Genomic DNA, 15,385 nt, shown 5'->3' with positions numbered 1-15,385 from the left:
CCTTTGCCGTACCTCCAATTCTCTGAACTTTTCTCTTTCCTTCTAGTTGTAGAATTTTCACTCAGCCAGCTTTCCTGTGGTTCTGGATGGTGTCCGTTCTGTCTTTTAGTTGTAGTTTTGAAATTGTTGTGTGAGGCAGCAGTTTAGGTGCTTACCTATGCCGCCATCTTGGTTTCTCTCTCTAAAGTTACTGTTGATTGAGCAGTGATACCAAGAGAGCAGATGTGGCTATCTGGGCCTATAAGATCCTATAGAAATACCAGTAGTCTTTTAAAAAATGTTTTAATTTTTTTTTTAATTATAGGTTACACTCAATACTATTTTGTATTAGTTTCAGGTGTACAGCATAGTGATTAGACAAGCATACACCTTCCAAGTGTTCCCCCCGGTATTTCCAATACTCAACTGGCACCATACATAGTTATTATTGTTGACTATATTTCCTATTTTGTAACTACTAATCTGTACTTCTCAATCCCTTTACCTTTTTCATCCAATTTCTCAAAACCTCTCCCCTCTGGTAACCATCAGTCTATTCTCAAGTCTGTTTTGTTTGTTCATTTATATTGCTCTTTAGATTCCACATGTAAGTGAAATCATATGATATCTGTCTTTCTCTGACTGCCTTATTTCATTTAACACAATACTTTCTAGGTCCATCCATGCTGTAGCAAATGTTAAGATTTCGCTTTTTTTTTGGCCAAGTAATATTCCATTGTGTGTGTGTGTGTGTGTGTGTGTGTGTGTGTGTGCTTTTTAATCTCCTTGTCTATTTTTTTTTTTAATATATTTTATTGATTTTTTACAGAGAGGAAGGGAGAGGGATAGAGAGCTAGAAACATCGATGACAGAGAAACATCGATCAGCTGCCTCCTGCACACCCCCCACTGGGGATGTGCCTGCAACCAAGGTACATGCCCTTGACCGGAATCGAACCCGGGACCCTTGAGTCCGCAGGCCGACGCTCTATCCACTGAGCCAAACCGGTTTCGGCTCTCCTTGTCTATTGATGGGCATGTGGGTTGCTCCCATGACTATCATAAATAATGCTGCACTGAACATAAGGGCGCATATATTCTTTGAATTAGTGTTTTGGGTTTCTTCAGATATACACCCTGAAATGGAATTGCTTGGTCATAAGGTAGTTCCATTTGAGGAAACTCCATACTGTTTTCCACAGTGGCTGCACCAATCTGCATTCCCACCAACAGTGCACAGTTCTGTTTTCTCAACATCCTTACCATGGCTTGTTTGATGTATTGATGATAGCCATTCTCACAGGTGTGAAGTGATATCTCATTGTGGTTTTAATTTGCATTTCTCTGATGATTAGTGACATTGAGCATCTTTTCATGTCTATTGGCCATCTGAATGTCCTCTTTGGAGAAGTGTCCATTTAGGTCATCTGTCCATTTCTTCATTGGATTTTCTTTTTTCCCCCCCCCTTTTTTTTGAGTGTTGAGTTATATAAGTTCTTCATAAATTTTTCTTACTACCCTTATCTGATGTACCACTGGCAGATATGTCCTTCTATTCAGTGGGTTGTCTTTTCATTTTGATGGTTTCCTTGACTGTGCAGCTTTTTAGTTTGATGTAGTCCCGATTGTTTATTTTTCTTTTGTTTCCCTTGCCCAAGGAGATATACCAGAAAAATATTACTAAGGGAAATGTCTAAGATTTTACTGCCTAGATTTTCATCTAGGATTTTTATATTATCGAGTCTTAGATTTGTCTAATCCATTTTGAGTTTATTATTGTATACTAGTAGCCCACTGCACGATATTGCACGCAGTAGACCACCTGCCGCTTCCGCGGGAGCTGGTGGGAACCGCAGTGTGCCGCTGGGAGCCGCACTGCTTCCACGGGACCCGGAAGTGAGCTGCGCTGCTTCCGTGGGAGGCGGGCCCGCCATCTCCTCTCTGGGCCTGCACTTGGCTGCAGAGGCTGTGGGCCTGCCCCTTGTCCCCCAGAGGCCCTCCGCGGCTGGGACATCGCTGTGGTGATGAAGCAAGCATTCCGCCAGGCCGCTCACGCTGTCTGCTCTCAGCAGCAGCCCCCCAGGACTGGGGGACTCTGGTAAGGCTGAGGGAACTGGGTGCTGCCATCTTGTGGCTATGGGCACCACTATCTTTGTGATGGAGTGATGGTTAATTTGCATATTACCCTTTTATTAGACAGGATGGTGTAAGAAGGTGGTCTAGTTTCATTTTTTTGGTAAATATCTGTCCAATTTCCCCAACACCATTTATTGATAGACTGTCTATACACCATTGTATGTTCTTGCCTCTTTGTCAAATATGAATTGACTATATAGGTGTGGGTTTATTTCTGGATTCTCTATTCTGTTCCACTGATCTATATGTCTGTTTTTATGCCAATACCATGCTGTTTTGATTACCATGTCCTTGTAGTATAATCAGGATTCCTCCAACTTTGTTCTTCTTTCTCAAGATTGCTGTGGCTATTCAGGGTCTTTGTGGTTCCATATAAATTTTTGAATTATTTATTCTAGTGCTGTGAAATACACATTGGTATGTTGATAGGAATTACATTGAGGCTATAGATTGAATTAACAATGTCAATTCTCCCTATTCATAAGCATGGAATGCACTTCCATTTATATGTATCTTCTTCAATTCCTGTCTTCAGAAATTTTCTGAGTACAGACAGTTCTTTTACCTCCTTGGTTAAATTTATTCATAGGTACTTTATTTTTTTGATGCAATTGTAAATGGGATTGTTTTTCTTAGTTTCCCTTTCTAATAGTTCTGTATAAAAATGCAATAATGCAATACCTTTATTTTGTATCCTGCTACTTTACTGAATTCTAGTAGTTTTTTGGTAGAACCTTTAGGGTTCTCTATATACAGCATCATGTCATCTGCAAATAAAATATCAGTAGTTTTAATATCATTCCCCATTCTTTTTCATGTTTCCCTCTTCTTGGATTTCAAATGCATTCTATTTCATCAAACAAACATTTGAGTGCTAGTATGTTCCAGGCACTGTGTTAAGGGCAGAGGATATAATGGTGGGAAAGTCTGCTATCAAGAAGTGTAAAGTCTGGTGGGAAAGACAGCATATAAACACATGAATATTTGAACAGAGGGACACAGAGGTGAGAAGGGCTAGGGAACACTATAAAGGAGGAAACAGCATTTGAGCAAACCAATCAAGCACAAATGGGAGCTCAACAGGTAGATAAGGGCAGAAATGAGGAGGACACAGTTATTCCAGGCAGACAGAATAATGTGAAAAAAGAATTAAAATTTATTGAACACTTGCTAGGTGCCAGATACTAAGTGTTTTGTATGTATTAACTGACTTAATATTTTATTCTACCTCATGAGCTAATACAATTGCTATTTTACAGAAGAGAAAATTGGCAAAGAGGTTAAGTTGCCCTGGGTCACATATTTAATAAGTTCTATAGTAAGGATTCTGCACCCAATTCCACTGTGATGAGGGGTTCCCCACATCAACAAACAATGTTCTGACAGTAGCTGGGTGTTCTACAATTCAATTCTGACACTATCTACTTGGAGATAGTATAAGATCCAAAAGGTTGAGAGCTCAGTCTTACAAAATTGCCTTCCTCTACCCAACCTCTGGGTAGAGGATGCCAGTCAAAAGTCCAGATTGTTGCCCTAGCTGGTTTGGCTCAGTGGATAGAGCATCAGCCTGCAGACTGAAAGGTCCCGGGTTCAATTCCAGTTAAGGGCACATGCCTGGTTGTGGGCTCGATCCCCAGTGTGGGGCGTGCAGGAGGCAGCCGATCAATGATTCTCCCTCATCATTGATGTCTCTATCTCTCTCTCCCTCTCTCTTCCTCTCTGAAATCAATAAAAATATTTTTTTTTAAATAAAATTTTTTTTAAAAAAGTCCTGATTGTCATCTGAGCCTCTGGCCAATCTATAGATCAGAGTTTCCCACAACCTCCTCCTTAGGTTAAATTAGTTTGCCAGAGAAGCTCACAGAACTCAGAGAAACATTTTACTTACTAGTTTACCAGTTTATTATGAAGGGATATAGCTCAGAAACAGCCAAATGGAATAGATGCTTAGGGTGAGGTATGTCAAAAGGTCACGAGGGAGGGGGGCAGTAAGAGATCAACCAAAGGACTTGTATGCATGCATATAAGCATAACCAATGGACACAGACACTAGGGGCGGGTGAGGGCATGTGCTGGGGGTTAGGAGTGGCCAGGGAGAGATCAATGAGAGAAAAAGGAGACATATGTAATACTTTAAACAATAAAGAATTAAGAAAAAAAGGTCACAGAGCTTCCATGCCTTTCTGAGCATGCCACTCTCCCCAAATGTCCATGTGTTCACCAACCCAGAAGTTCTCCAAACTTTGTCCTCTTGGGTTGTTTTTTTAAAATAGATTTTATTGGTTTTTTACAGAGATGAAGGGAGAGGGATAGAGAGTTAGAAACATCGATGAGAGTGAAACATCGATCAGCTGCCTCCTGCACACCTCCTACTGGGGATGTGCCCGCAACCAAGGTACATGCCCTTGACCGGAATCGAACCTGGGATCTTTCAGTCCGCAGGCCAACGCTCTATCCACTGAGCCAAACCGGTTAGGGCATGTCCTCTTGGGTTTTTATGGATGCTTCATTACATAGTCATGATTGATTAGATCATTCACAATTGGCCATTGATTCAACCTCCAGACACTCTCCTCTCACCAGAGGTCGTGGATGGGACTAAAATTTCGAATCCTCAAATCACTTGGTTGGCTTCCCTTGAAACAAGCCCCCATCCTTGGGTGTTTGCTCTATCCACTGAGCCAGGAACTGGGATAAAAACCAAATATATATAAGAAATATATATGTGGTCACTCAGATGACCAAAATATATTTCTTATAAATCACAATAGCACATGTAGCTAGGATTCCAATCCAGGCAGCCTGGCTTCAGTATCCACTTAAAAAAAAAATTCCAGCCCTGTGCCACTCCCTGTCTTCCTTAGTCAGTATGCAGTAGCCCATACGCTCATTAAATTCTTAAAGCCAGAAGGGCCCTTAGGATAATCTAGTCAAGTAGTTCTCACACAAATAAATTATACATTAGAACTATCGAGGAGATTTTAAAAAATATCAATGCCTAGCATTTACTCCTCCTCTCCAAAAACCACACTGAAGGAACCACTACTTTTTCCTGCCCTTCTTTTTTCTTCTTGTATTTTAAGTTTTATTAAAATATACATAACACAATCTTACCTTTTAAGTATGACATTCAATGGCATTAATTACATTCACAATATTGTGTAATAATCACCACTATTTTGAAAACTTTTTCATTTCCCCAGAAACTGTAACCTTTAAATATAATTACCCGTTTCTTCCTCCCTCCCCCCAGGCTTTGTAACCTCTAATCTATTTTGTTTTTATGAATTTTCCTATTCTAAATACCTCTTACAAGTGGTATCAAACAATGTTTGTTTTTTTTTGTATCTGGCTTATTTCAGTTAGCACAATGTCTTCAAGGTTCATCCATATTATAGTATATTTTGGAACTTCATTCCTTTTTATGACTGAATAATATTTGATTATATGAGTACTAGAGGCCCGGTGCATGAAATTCGTGCATGGAGCGGGGGTGGGGGTGTCCCTCAGCCCAGTCTGTACCCTCTTCAATCTGGGACCCCTCAAGGGATGTCTGACTGCCCATTTAGGCCAGATTTCAGTGGGATCCCTCTCACAATCCACGACTGTTGGCTCCCAACTGCTCGCCTGCCAGCCTGATCACCCCCTGATTGCCCCTAACCGCTTCTGCCTGCCAGCCTGATCACCCCCTAACGACTCCCCTGCCAGCCTGATCGACACCTAACTGCTCCCCTGCCAGCCTGGTTGCCCCTAACTGTCCTCCCCTGCAGGCCTGGTCACCCCCAACTGCCCTCTCCTGCCGGCCTGGTCACCCCCAACTGCCCTCCCCTGCCGGCCTGGTCACCCCCAACTGCCCTCCCCTGCAGGCATGGTCACCCCCAACTACCCTCCCCTGCAGGCCATCTTGTGGTGGCCATCTTTGACCACATGGGGGCGGCCATCTTGTGTGTTGGAGTGATGGTCAATTTGCATATCACCTCTTTATTATATAGGATACCACATTTTGTTTATTCATTTATCTGTTTAAGCACTTAGGTTGTTTCCTCTCCTCTCCCTAAACAGACACTGGAGGAACTACTATTTTTTAAAACTTATCTATGTCATACACTAAGAGAGTAAAATGACAAAAGGAGGCACAGGGAAAAGGCCCAGAGGAGAGAAAATGTGTGCAATTCAGTTTGGAAGCCAGGTTTTAGGGTAGGATTCTCAGTAGCAGGGATGACCACGTGACTGAGACTTTTCTCCTACATTCTACACAGGTATTTTGTCATCATCACCACTATTTCCTGTAGAGAACTATGATTTCAGGAAAATGAAAATAGTTTCTTTTCTGAAAGAGCCTAGAAGCAGATTCTTTTTTCTCTAAAGCAGTGGGCTTTAACACAAAGATACAGACTTGAAAAGTTTTAATAAAGCACAAACAAACTTAAATGCTACCAGGCCGGTGGGGCTCAGTGGTTGAGCATCGACTTATAAACCAGGAGATCACAGTTCGATTCCCTAGTCAGGGCACATGCTGAGTTGTAGGGTGTGCAGGAGGCAACCAATCGATGATTCTCTCTCATCATGGATATTTCTCTCTCCCTCTCCCTTCCTCTCTGAAACAATAAAAACAAAACAAAACAAAACAAAACAAAAAAAAATATATATATATATACATACACTTAAATGCTGCCTCTAGTCCTCCTGATTCTCATGAGTTGCAGTGGGAAAGAGAAAAAAGAATCTCTATTCAAAGAGGGAAGTTAAGGGTTATGCCTTATCATCATTCCAGGCAGGGTTCAGAATAAGAAGGGTAGAATCATGCTGACAGACTTTGGGGCCTCAGTACAGGAGCCCCTTGTCATCAGTTCAGAGGAAGGAGTGGCTTCTCTCAGCAGGTCTCAGGAGAAACATTTAACAGCACAGATCCTATGTATGTCCTGTTGTCTCAAGAAAGCCTGGAAAAGATGGTTGTTGTGGCCTTCATTTTAGGTGACCAGTTAGGTTGTAGTCTTTTCACATTCATTCATGGCAAGAATGTTTAAGTGCATTGGGGCTGTTTAGGTATAAGGTAGTAGCCTATCAGCTCTTTAGTGTCAAATATCACATTAGTGCCTACATTTAAACCACTATATTATAATCAAGTTTCAATAGCCAGCTTTATACCTAAGACTTTTTACCACTTTTAGGGATCAAGTCAATCAAAGGGCAAGATATAACTGGGGAATGTAGTTCAGCCTAGCCAAGTTTAAATATCAAAAAGCCATCACACAACATCAGCCAATATACTGGTATGAGACATGTGTCCCTTTCCTTTTCCTTCCTCCATGTGCCAATAAACCAGGGGAGCTAGAGCCTAGAAGAGGGATATGGAGGAAGTGTCCCAGAGGCAGACCATATTGCTCTCCCAACACTCTCCAAAGGGAGGGAATAGGAGGAATAAAATAACAGACCACATCCTCTCCCTATTCATGGCCTTGGAGCTATAAATCTGGCATGCAGTAGGGAAGAGGGAAGCTCTGAATGGATATGTCATAATTTTAACAATGGATAGCAAGTGGGAAGTTATATGATCTGAAATACCATTAAGATACTGGATGACTAGCAAGGAAAGGAGATTTAATATAGCAAGTTTGGGTTCAATGACTGGAGATAAAACCCTACTGAGCGGAGACAACTAAATAACAAAATGATTAGATTATAAAAATTAGAAGAACTAACGCAGATACTAAACAAAGAAGAAAAAATAAGTGGCTAGAGTGGTTAGGGCTTATTTCTAAAAGGCAGATTGGGACTGGACCTTCATAAAAGATGAACATTATTTAGAAAGTTGGAGCAGAGGGGAAACTATTGAAAATAAAGACTTAGAGAAATGATACGTATGTGGGGAGTGAAGACAGGGAGAACACTGGATTAAAGTATGTGTATTAAGAAGCTAAGTATTGATAGGAGCTACACTAGACAGGGACTTGAGAACCGGGCAGAGGAATAGAGAATGGGGAAGCTTAAGAGAAGTTTTTGTTTTGAGTCTTTTAAAGACAGATTAACACCTCTCAGAATGGCTATCATCAACAAATCAACAAACGACAAGTGTTGGCGAGGATGCGGAGAAAAAGGAACCCTCGTGCACTGCTGGTGGGAATGCAGACTGGTGCAGCCACTGTGGAGAACAGTATGGAGTTTCCTCAAAAAACTGAAAATGGAACTCCCATTTGACCCAGTAATCCCACTCCTGGGAATATATCCTAAGAAACTAGAAACACCAATCAGAAAGGATATATGCACCCCTATGTTCATAGCAGCACAATTTACCATAGCTAAGATTTGGAAACAGCCTAAGTGCCCATCAGCAGATTACTGGATCAGAAAACTATGGTACATCTACACAATGGAATACTATGCTGCCATAAAAAAGAAGGAATTAGTACCATTTGTAGGCACCTGGATGGAATTAGAGAACATTATGCTAAGTGAAATAAGCCAGTCAATGAAAGAAAAATACCACATGATCTCACTCATTTGGGGATAATGAAAAACATTATAAACTGATGAACAAAAAGATAGATACAGAGGCAGTAAAGCATCAAACAGACTGTCAAATTACAGCAGTAAGGTTAGGGAGAGGTGGGAGAAATAAGAGATCAACTGAAGGACTTATATGCATGTATATAAGAGTAACCAACGGATGCAAAACATTGGGGGGTGAGGCATGTATGGGAGTGGGGTGGGGGGGGCAATGGTAAGATATGTACACATATAATACCTTAATAAAAAAAAAAAGAAAATAAAAGTTTTCATATAATCTTAAAAAAAAAAAGACAGATTAATATAATAGTGGTATAATACAGATGTATTTTGGGGGAGAAGGATTGAGATTCAAGGGGGCTAGTTAGGATGCTATTGCAATATTCTAGATAGGAATTAGCAATAACAAAAACAGAATCAAAACAGAAAGGTAAAATGGAATTGGAGAAAGGAAAATATTTGAAAGACAAAAGATAGCCCAGCCAGTGTGGTTAAGAGTCGACCTCTGAACCAGGAGGTTACAGTTCGATTCCCAGTCAGGGCACATGTCCGGGTTGCAGGCTCCATCTCCAGTGTGGAGTGGGCAAGAGGCAGCTAATCAATGATTCTCTCTCATCATTGATGTTTCTATATCTCTATCCCTCTCCCTTTAGTTTTGAAATCAATAAAAATATATTTTTTAAAAAGACAGGAGTGATGACTAACTGGAAGTGTGGTGCCAGAAAGGATAATTCAGAGTATTCCTTGGTTTCTAACTTGTGGAACTGGAAAAATGGTGGTATTACAAACATGAATGAGGAGACCATGACTATTAATTCAATTTGTGATTATTGAAATTGAAGTCATGATATGTTGTTGTTAATTCTCATCCAAGGATATTTTTTTCCATTGATTTTTTTAGAGAGAATAGAAGGGGGGTGGGGACAGACACAGAGATAGAAACATTGATGATAGAGACATATTGACAGGTTGCCTCCCTCACGCACCCCAACTGGGGCCACGGATCGAGCCTGCAAACGAGGTATGTACCCTTGACTGGAATGGAACCCATGACCCTTCAGTCTGCAGGCCGACACCCTAACCACTTAACCAAACAGGCTAGGGCTGAAGTCATGATTTGAAGTGGAAATGTCCTGATACAAGTTGGAAAAAAGCATCAGATTAACTTGATAGCAATATGCACCAAGGACTGCAAGTGAAAGGTACAGGCTGAGAAACTGAAAGACCTGGAGGCACATGTGGTGTTTTTTTAAATAACTTCTTCTAACTGAAGGTGATGTCCTTCAGAAGAGAAAGGAGTAAATAGGAATGGAGCAGTTGGCTATCCAGATGGTGTCAAAGAACAAAATAGAATTTGATATCTGGACCATGGTTTAAGATCCTGGAACTGATGGGTTTTGGGCAAGGAATAGGAAATATGTCATGAGGACAAAAAAAATGAGGTTTATTTATTTTTATTTTTTTTTAGAGGGAAGAGGAGGAATCATTTGGAAAGAAATTGTTCTTGGATGGATGGATAATGAAAGAGAGCTGAGTGAACAAACAGATTTTAAAAAAATACATATTTAATTTATTTCAGAGAGGAAGGGAGAGGGACAGAGAGAGAGAAACATCCATGATGAGAGAGAATCACTGATCGGCTGACTCCTGCACACCCACACTGGGGATTGAGCCCTCAACCCAGTTATATGCCTTGACCAGGAATCAAACTGTGACCTCCTGGTTCAAAGGTCGATGCTCAATCACTGACCCACACTGGCTAGGCCAAACACAAGTTTTTAAGAAAAGAATAACATTGTATAAGATATCCAGTGTTTCAAAAGAGTTAATTATATGAGAAAGATAACTGAATTTATTGTTAACATTTATTGAGAGTTTATAATATGTCAATACTGTGGAAAAATTTTCATATGCATTAATCTCATACAATCCTTACAAGAAGCTTAACTTTTTTCCCACTCAACAATGTGTCATGGACATCTTTTCATGTCAGTAAAAATCTGCATTGTTGTTTTTAATGGATGTATAGCATAGTGTTCCATTGTATGAAGTAAATCCAGTAAAATCTCAGTTAAGAAACATATTGTCCAAATGGTCATCAGGAAGGTTGTATACCAACAATGTATGAATGTCACTAAATCCGTTTCATTTTTTAATTTCTTTGCATCCATATATCTGAAAAATGTATGGAGAGCCTAGAATAAATGTTAAAAAATCACTGTAATTTGTAATATAAGGCTAATTCTGGTATTATACAAAAGTGATTTTACAAAAGACTTAGACTTATCCACCCACAATTTATAATATAGACACATGAACATTATGAGAAGGAAAGTTCTGATCTAGGTTATGTTTTTCCTATTGGATGGGTAGACACACAGGTAGGAATGAAAAGATGGAAAAATATCAGTTGTCTGTGATGTAAAGATATGAAATAGAGCTGAATGAGTCAAGGAACAAGCAGAATGAGAAACAGGGGCAGACTTAAGATGAGAATGAAAAAGGTAGGTCATTTCAATACATCTGATAAGGTATATTCCAATTATCTCTTCCTGTTACTTAAAAAGTAAAACTCCTGGGAGACATCTGTAATACTGTCAACAATAAAAAAAATATACATGTTAATAAAAAAACTGTTACAACCTCTATAATTGAATTGGTATATATAATAGAAATTAAAACTAAATTTCAATTGAATATGTACATTTGTCTTTTTTTTTCTTCTTAAATAGAATTACCTGAAGAAATGGATACTACTCCCTCCAAAAAATATCCAGTTAAAAAAAGGGTAAAAATACATCCTAATACAGTGACGGTGAAATACACTTCTCATTATCCCCAGCCTGGAGATGATGGATATGAAGAAATTAATGAAGATTATGGAAATTTTATAGAAGAAAATCCAAAGAAAGGCCTGTTGAGTGAAATGAAAAGAAAAGGAAGAACTTTTTTTGGAACCATGGATACCCGACCTCCACCAACAGAAGACCCCATGACAAATGAGATTGGACAATTCCAAAGCTTTGCAGAAAAAAACATTTTTCAATCCAGAAAAATGTGGATAGTGCTGTTTGGATCTGCTTTGGCTCATGGATGTGTAGCTCTTATCACTAGGCTTGTTTCTGATCGTTCCAAAGTTCCATCTCTAGAACTGATTTTCATCCGTTCTGTCTTGCAGGTCTTATCTGTGTTAGTTGTGTGTTACTACCAGGAGGCCCCCTTTGGACCCAGTGGATATAGATTACGACTCTTCTTTTATGGCATATGCAATGTCATCTCTATCACCTGTGCTTATACATCATTTTCTATAGTTCCTCCCAGCAATGGGACCACTATGTGGAGAGCCACAACCACAGTCTTCAGTGCCATTTTGGCTTTTTTACTTGTAGATGAGAAAATGGCTTATATTGACATGGCTACAGTTATTTGTAGCATCTTAGGTGTTTGTCTTGTCATGATCCCCAACATAGTTAATGAAGAAAATTCCTTGTTAAATGCTTGGAAAGAAGCCTTTGGATATACTATGACTGTGATGGCTGGGCTGACCACTGCTCTTTCCATGATAGTATACAGATCCATTAAGGAGAAGATCAGCATGTGGACTGCATTGTTTACCTTTGGTTGGACTGGAACAGTCTGGGGAATATCTACTATGTTCGTTCTTCAAGAACCCATTATCCCATTAGATGTAGAAACCTGGAGTTATCTCATTGCTATTTGCGTCTGTTCTACTGCAGCATTCTTAGGAGTTTATTATGCCTTGGACAAATTCCATCCAGCTTTGGTCAGCACAGTACAACATTTGGAGATTGTGGTAGCAATGGTCTTGCAGCTTCTAGTGTTACACATATTTCCTAGTGTCTATGATGTCTTTGGAGGGATAATCATTATGATTAGTGTTTTTGTCCTTGCTGGCTATAAACTTTACTGGAGGAATTTAAGAAGGCAGGATTACCAGGAAATAGTAGACTCTCCCATTAAATGAATACCTGATTATTATCTTCTTGACCATCTGTTATTAATACGTACACTGCCATTTTAATATTCAGCTATTTTTTGTGTTGTATAACTGACAGTGCTATATAATATTTAATTAACATATGCAGATATAGAAAATATATTCTAGTCTATTATATTAAAAAACAAACATGAAATATATGCAATGTCATGAACGCTTGTCTTTATTATTATTAACAAAAGGTAATTGTGGTAGAAGGAGAATGTTAACTTTCATTACTAAAGAACATAGACTTGAAGAAATGACCCCTTTCAGATGGAACTTATGTGGTCCTAAAGTTCAAAGATTAGAAAAATGTTCATGCCCAATGTTATACAAATGTTCAACAAAAATCCTTCAATATTCAAAAATTGGCATTTGTGAAAAGTACCCCATAAGGTGAAATGCTGAACACCAACCTCTGTTTTGTCATCTACTTGCATTAGAAAACTAGAGGTGATTGGGTTGGGCAAGGAAGCTTGAGTTAAGGCAAGAAGAGGGAACAAAAGAAAAGAGCTGATTTTTCCATGACAATGGTGCTTAGCCTACCTTAGAACAGGAAGTTGGTCTTCCTCTTGCAATGGCCCCATTAGACAATGCATAGGAAATGGAGGGAGAAGACTGGAGTTTTGCCAGTTCTACTTCGTCTAGCCTTTTTTTTTTTTTTGCCTGATGGTGGGAGGACTAAATAGCTTCAGTAAAGGTACTCCTTAGTACTGAAAGGCACTAGCAGTAATACAGTATAGCAGAAAATTGATATAACATGATGTCTTCAGATTCTTTTTAAAAGGGCCTAAAAGTCTGTAAAAGCATATAAGGTGGCATTAATTTGGGAAATTTTTACAAATTTAGCATAAACCAATCTTGATATGGTACTGGTTATTAATCTATTGTTATTGAGATATCTTAGCTCCAAATTCACCTTTCTATACTTTCCTCTGTGATCTATGGCTCAGACTCTACAAACTACATTTTTCCTATGTTAGCTGATGCCTCACTAGGTTCCACCAATAAAGGCCTTTAGAGGGATACTGGAAATCAGCAGGGACAAAAGGACTTCCTACTTTCCATTTGTTTGCAGTTTCTGGCATTGTTACCTCAGCAGTAAGCAATGAACCCTTGATCAATAACTGATTTTAGTCTTCAGCTTCTTTTGGCACACCTCTAACCCCAACCAGCCTCATCATATCCTTCTCAGTAGTAGCAGGATCAGATGGACAGCATTCTCTCAGGGATTAGAGCTACAGTTCAGCTGGATCATTCCTCTGAGATTCTGAGACCTGATAGTCCAACCTCAATTCCTCTTTTTCACTAGATTTAGGGGAGGTAGCTATACTCTACAATTATCACCTGTGGGCTACTTCAGTGTTCCCTTTTTGCTTTTTCAGTACATCCGTTACCAGTGAAGTTGGCTCTTGGTTCTTGAGTTTGGCAAAGTAAGAATTCAGGGCCAAGTACTCTGGCACAAGAGGAAGTTTATTTAGCATGCAATGTGAAAGTATAGTCAAAGAAAATATTTGAGCAGGCTGCTCAGAGAGCTGCCTTGGCTTTTTAGAAATAAAGTCACAGAGGCAGAAGAAATGAGCCAGCTGGGCTGCGTGGACTCAGGAAACAAGTTACAGAGGCAAAAGAAGGGCCCTTGGAGACAGGTTCAGAGGGTTGGCCCAGGATGGGCTGCTGCTGTCACTGCTCCCTTGGTTGCAAGTCTTGTGAGGATCCTTAAGGGATTAGGAGAAAGAAAGTAAAGATAACATGCCTGAAGAAAGAAGGCATGGGCATGCTCTAGCAAGAGAGCTCACACACTGGGTCCCTTGTCTTAAGGGGTTTTGTCTATTTTATAAAAGCTGGAATTTTAGGGGAGGTCTTGGGAGGATCTCAATAGAATATATTCATCAGTTTTCCAAGTGTGTTTTTTAATATGCTGATGCATCAAAATGAGCATATAGGTCATTCTCTGGTCAATTTCACCTTCAAAGAATGTCACCTAAAAGGGACTGAGACCAAGGTGGGTCTGGGTCTGCCCCAACAAGGTCTAGAATGTTTATGATAAGACCTTGTGATTTATTATCTGGCTATATATTGTTGGGCCAGTTTGTTCAGCTATCTGTTTTCCCATTGCACTTGCCAAGGAACTTTATTAACTTTTTACTATCCTGCCTCACACCAACATCCAGTGCTAAATTCTCTCTGTGGTAATATTTTGTGATTTATATTTTCTATTTTCTTCACTAATGTGTCTCCAAACCTTCCCCAAATAAACCCATAGTCATTAGTAGGGTGTCTGTGTTTTGGGGAAAATGTTAACATTCAGGTTTTCCAAGAATTACTAGACACTGGCTCTCAAAAAAAAAAAAAAAAAAAAAAAATTACCAGACCAAAACATAGAAAGAAAAAGACTTGGAAAAAAATGAACAGAGTCTGAAATCACATGTATTAAGGACTAAGAAGTTTAGCATAAGTATAGTCTCAGAAGAGCAGAGAGAAATGGGGCAGAAAAAAAAATACTTTAAGCAATATTTGGCCAAAAGTTTTCCAAATTTAACAAAGGAGAAAACAGCAACAACAACCAGCAATTCACAGAAACAAGGATAAGTGAACCCAAGTAGGATAAATACAAAGAAAACCACACCTAGTAACATAGTGTAAATGATGATAAACAAAGATTTAAAAAACCAAAATCTTAAACGCAGCCAGAAAAAAAAAGACACTCAGGAAAACAATGATAAGAATTACAGCTGGTTTCTTATCAGAAACAATGAGGCCAGAA

At 39.4% G+C, this 15,385-nt stretch overlaps 1 protein-coding gene across 2 annotated transcripts in view; it reads left to right on the top strand.

Annotated features, from left to right (window-relative positions):
• SLC35G2 (solute carrier family 35 member G2) overlaps positions 1-15,358 on the top strand; it is a 39,735-nt gene extending 24,377 nt beyond the window's left edge. Inside the window, exons 2-3 of one of the 2 annotated variants that reach the window (XM_080673145.1) lie at positions 809-910; positions 11,354-15,358. In XM_080673145.1, coding sequence (XP_080529271.1) covers positions 11,368-12,606 — 1,239 coding nt within the window. In that variant the 5' untranslated portion in view covers positions 809-910; positions 11,354-11,367 and the 3' untranslated portion in view covers positions 12,607-15,358. The remainder of the gene's footprint in view (positions 1-808; positions 911-11,353) is intronic. The other variant, XM_080673144.1, reaches the window with a different exon arrangement.
• The last annotated feature ends 27 nt before the right edge of the window (positions 15,359-15,385 follow it).

This window comes from Plecotus auritus (assembly GCF_963455305.1).
Source record: "Plecotus auritus genome assembly, chromosome: 6".
Lineage (NCBI taxonomy): Eukaryota > Metazoa > Chordata > Mammalia > Chiroptera > Vespertilionidae > Plecotus > Plecotus auritus.
Note: the sequence above shows the minus strand (reverse complement) of the source record. Positions and strands in the feature narration are given on the sequence as shown.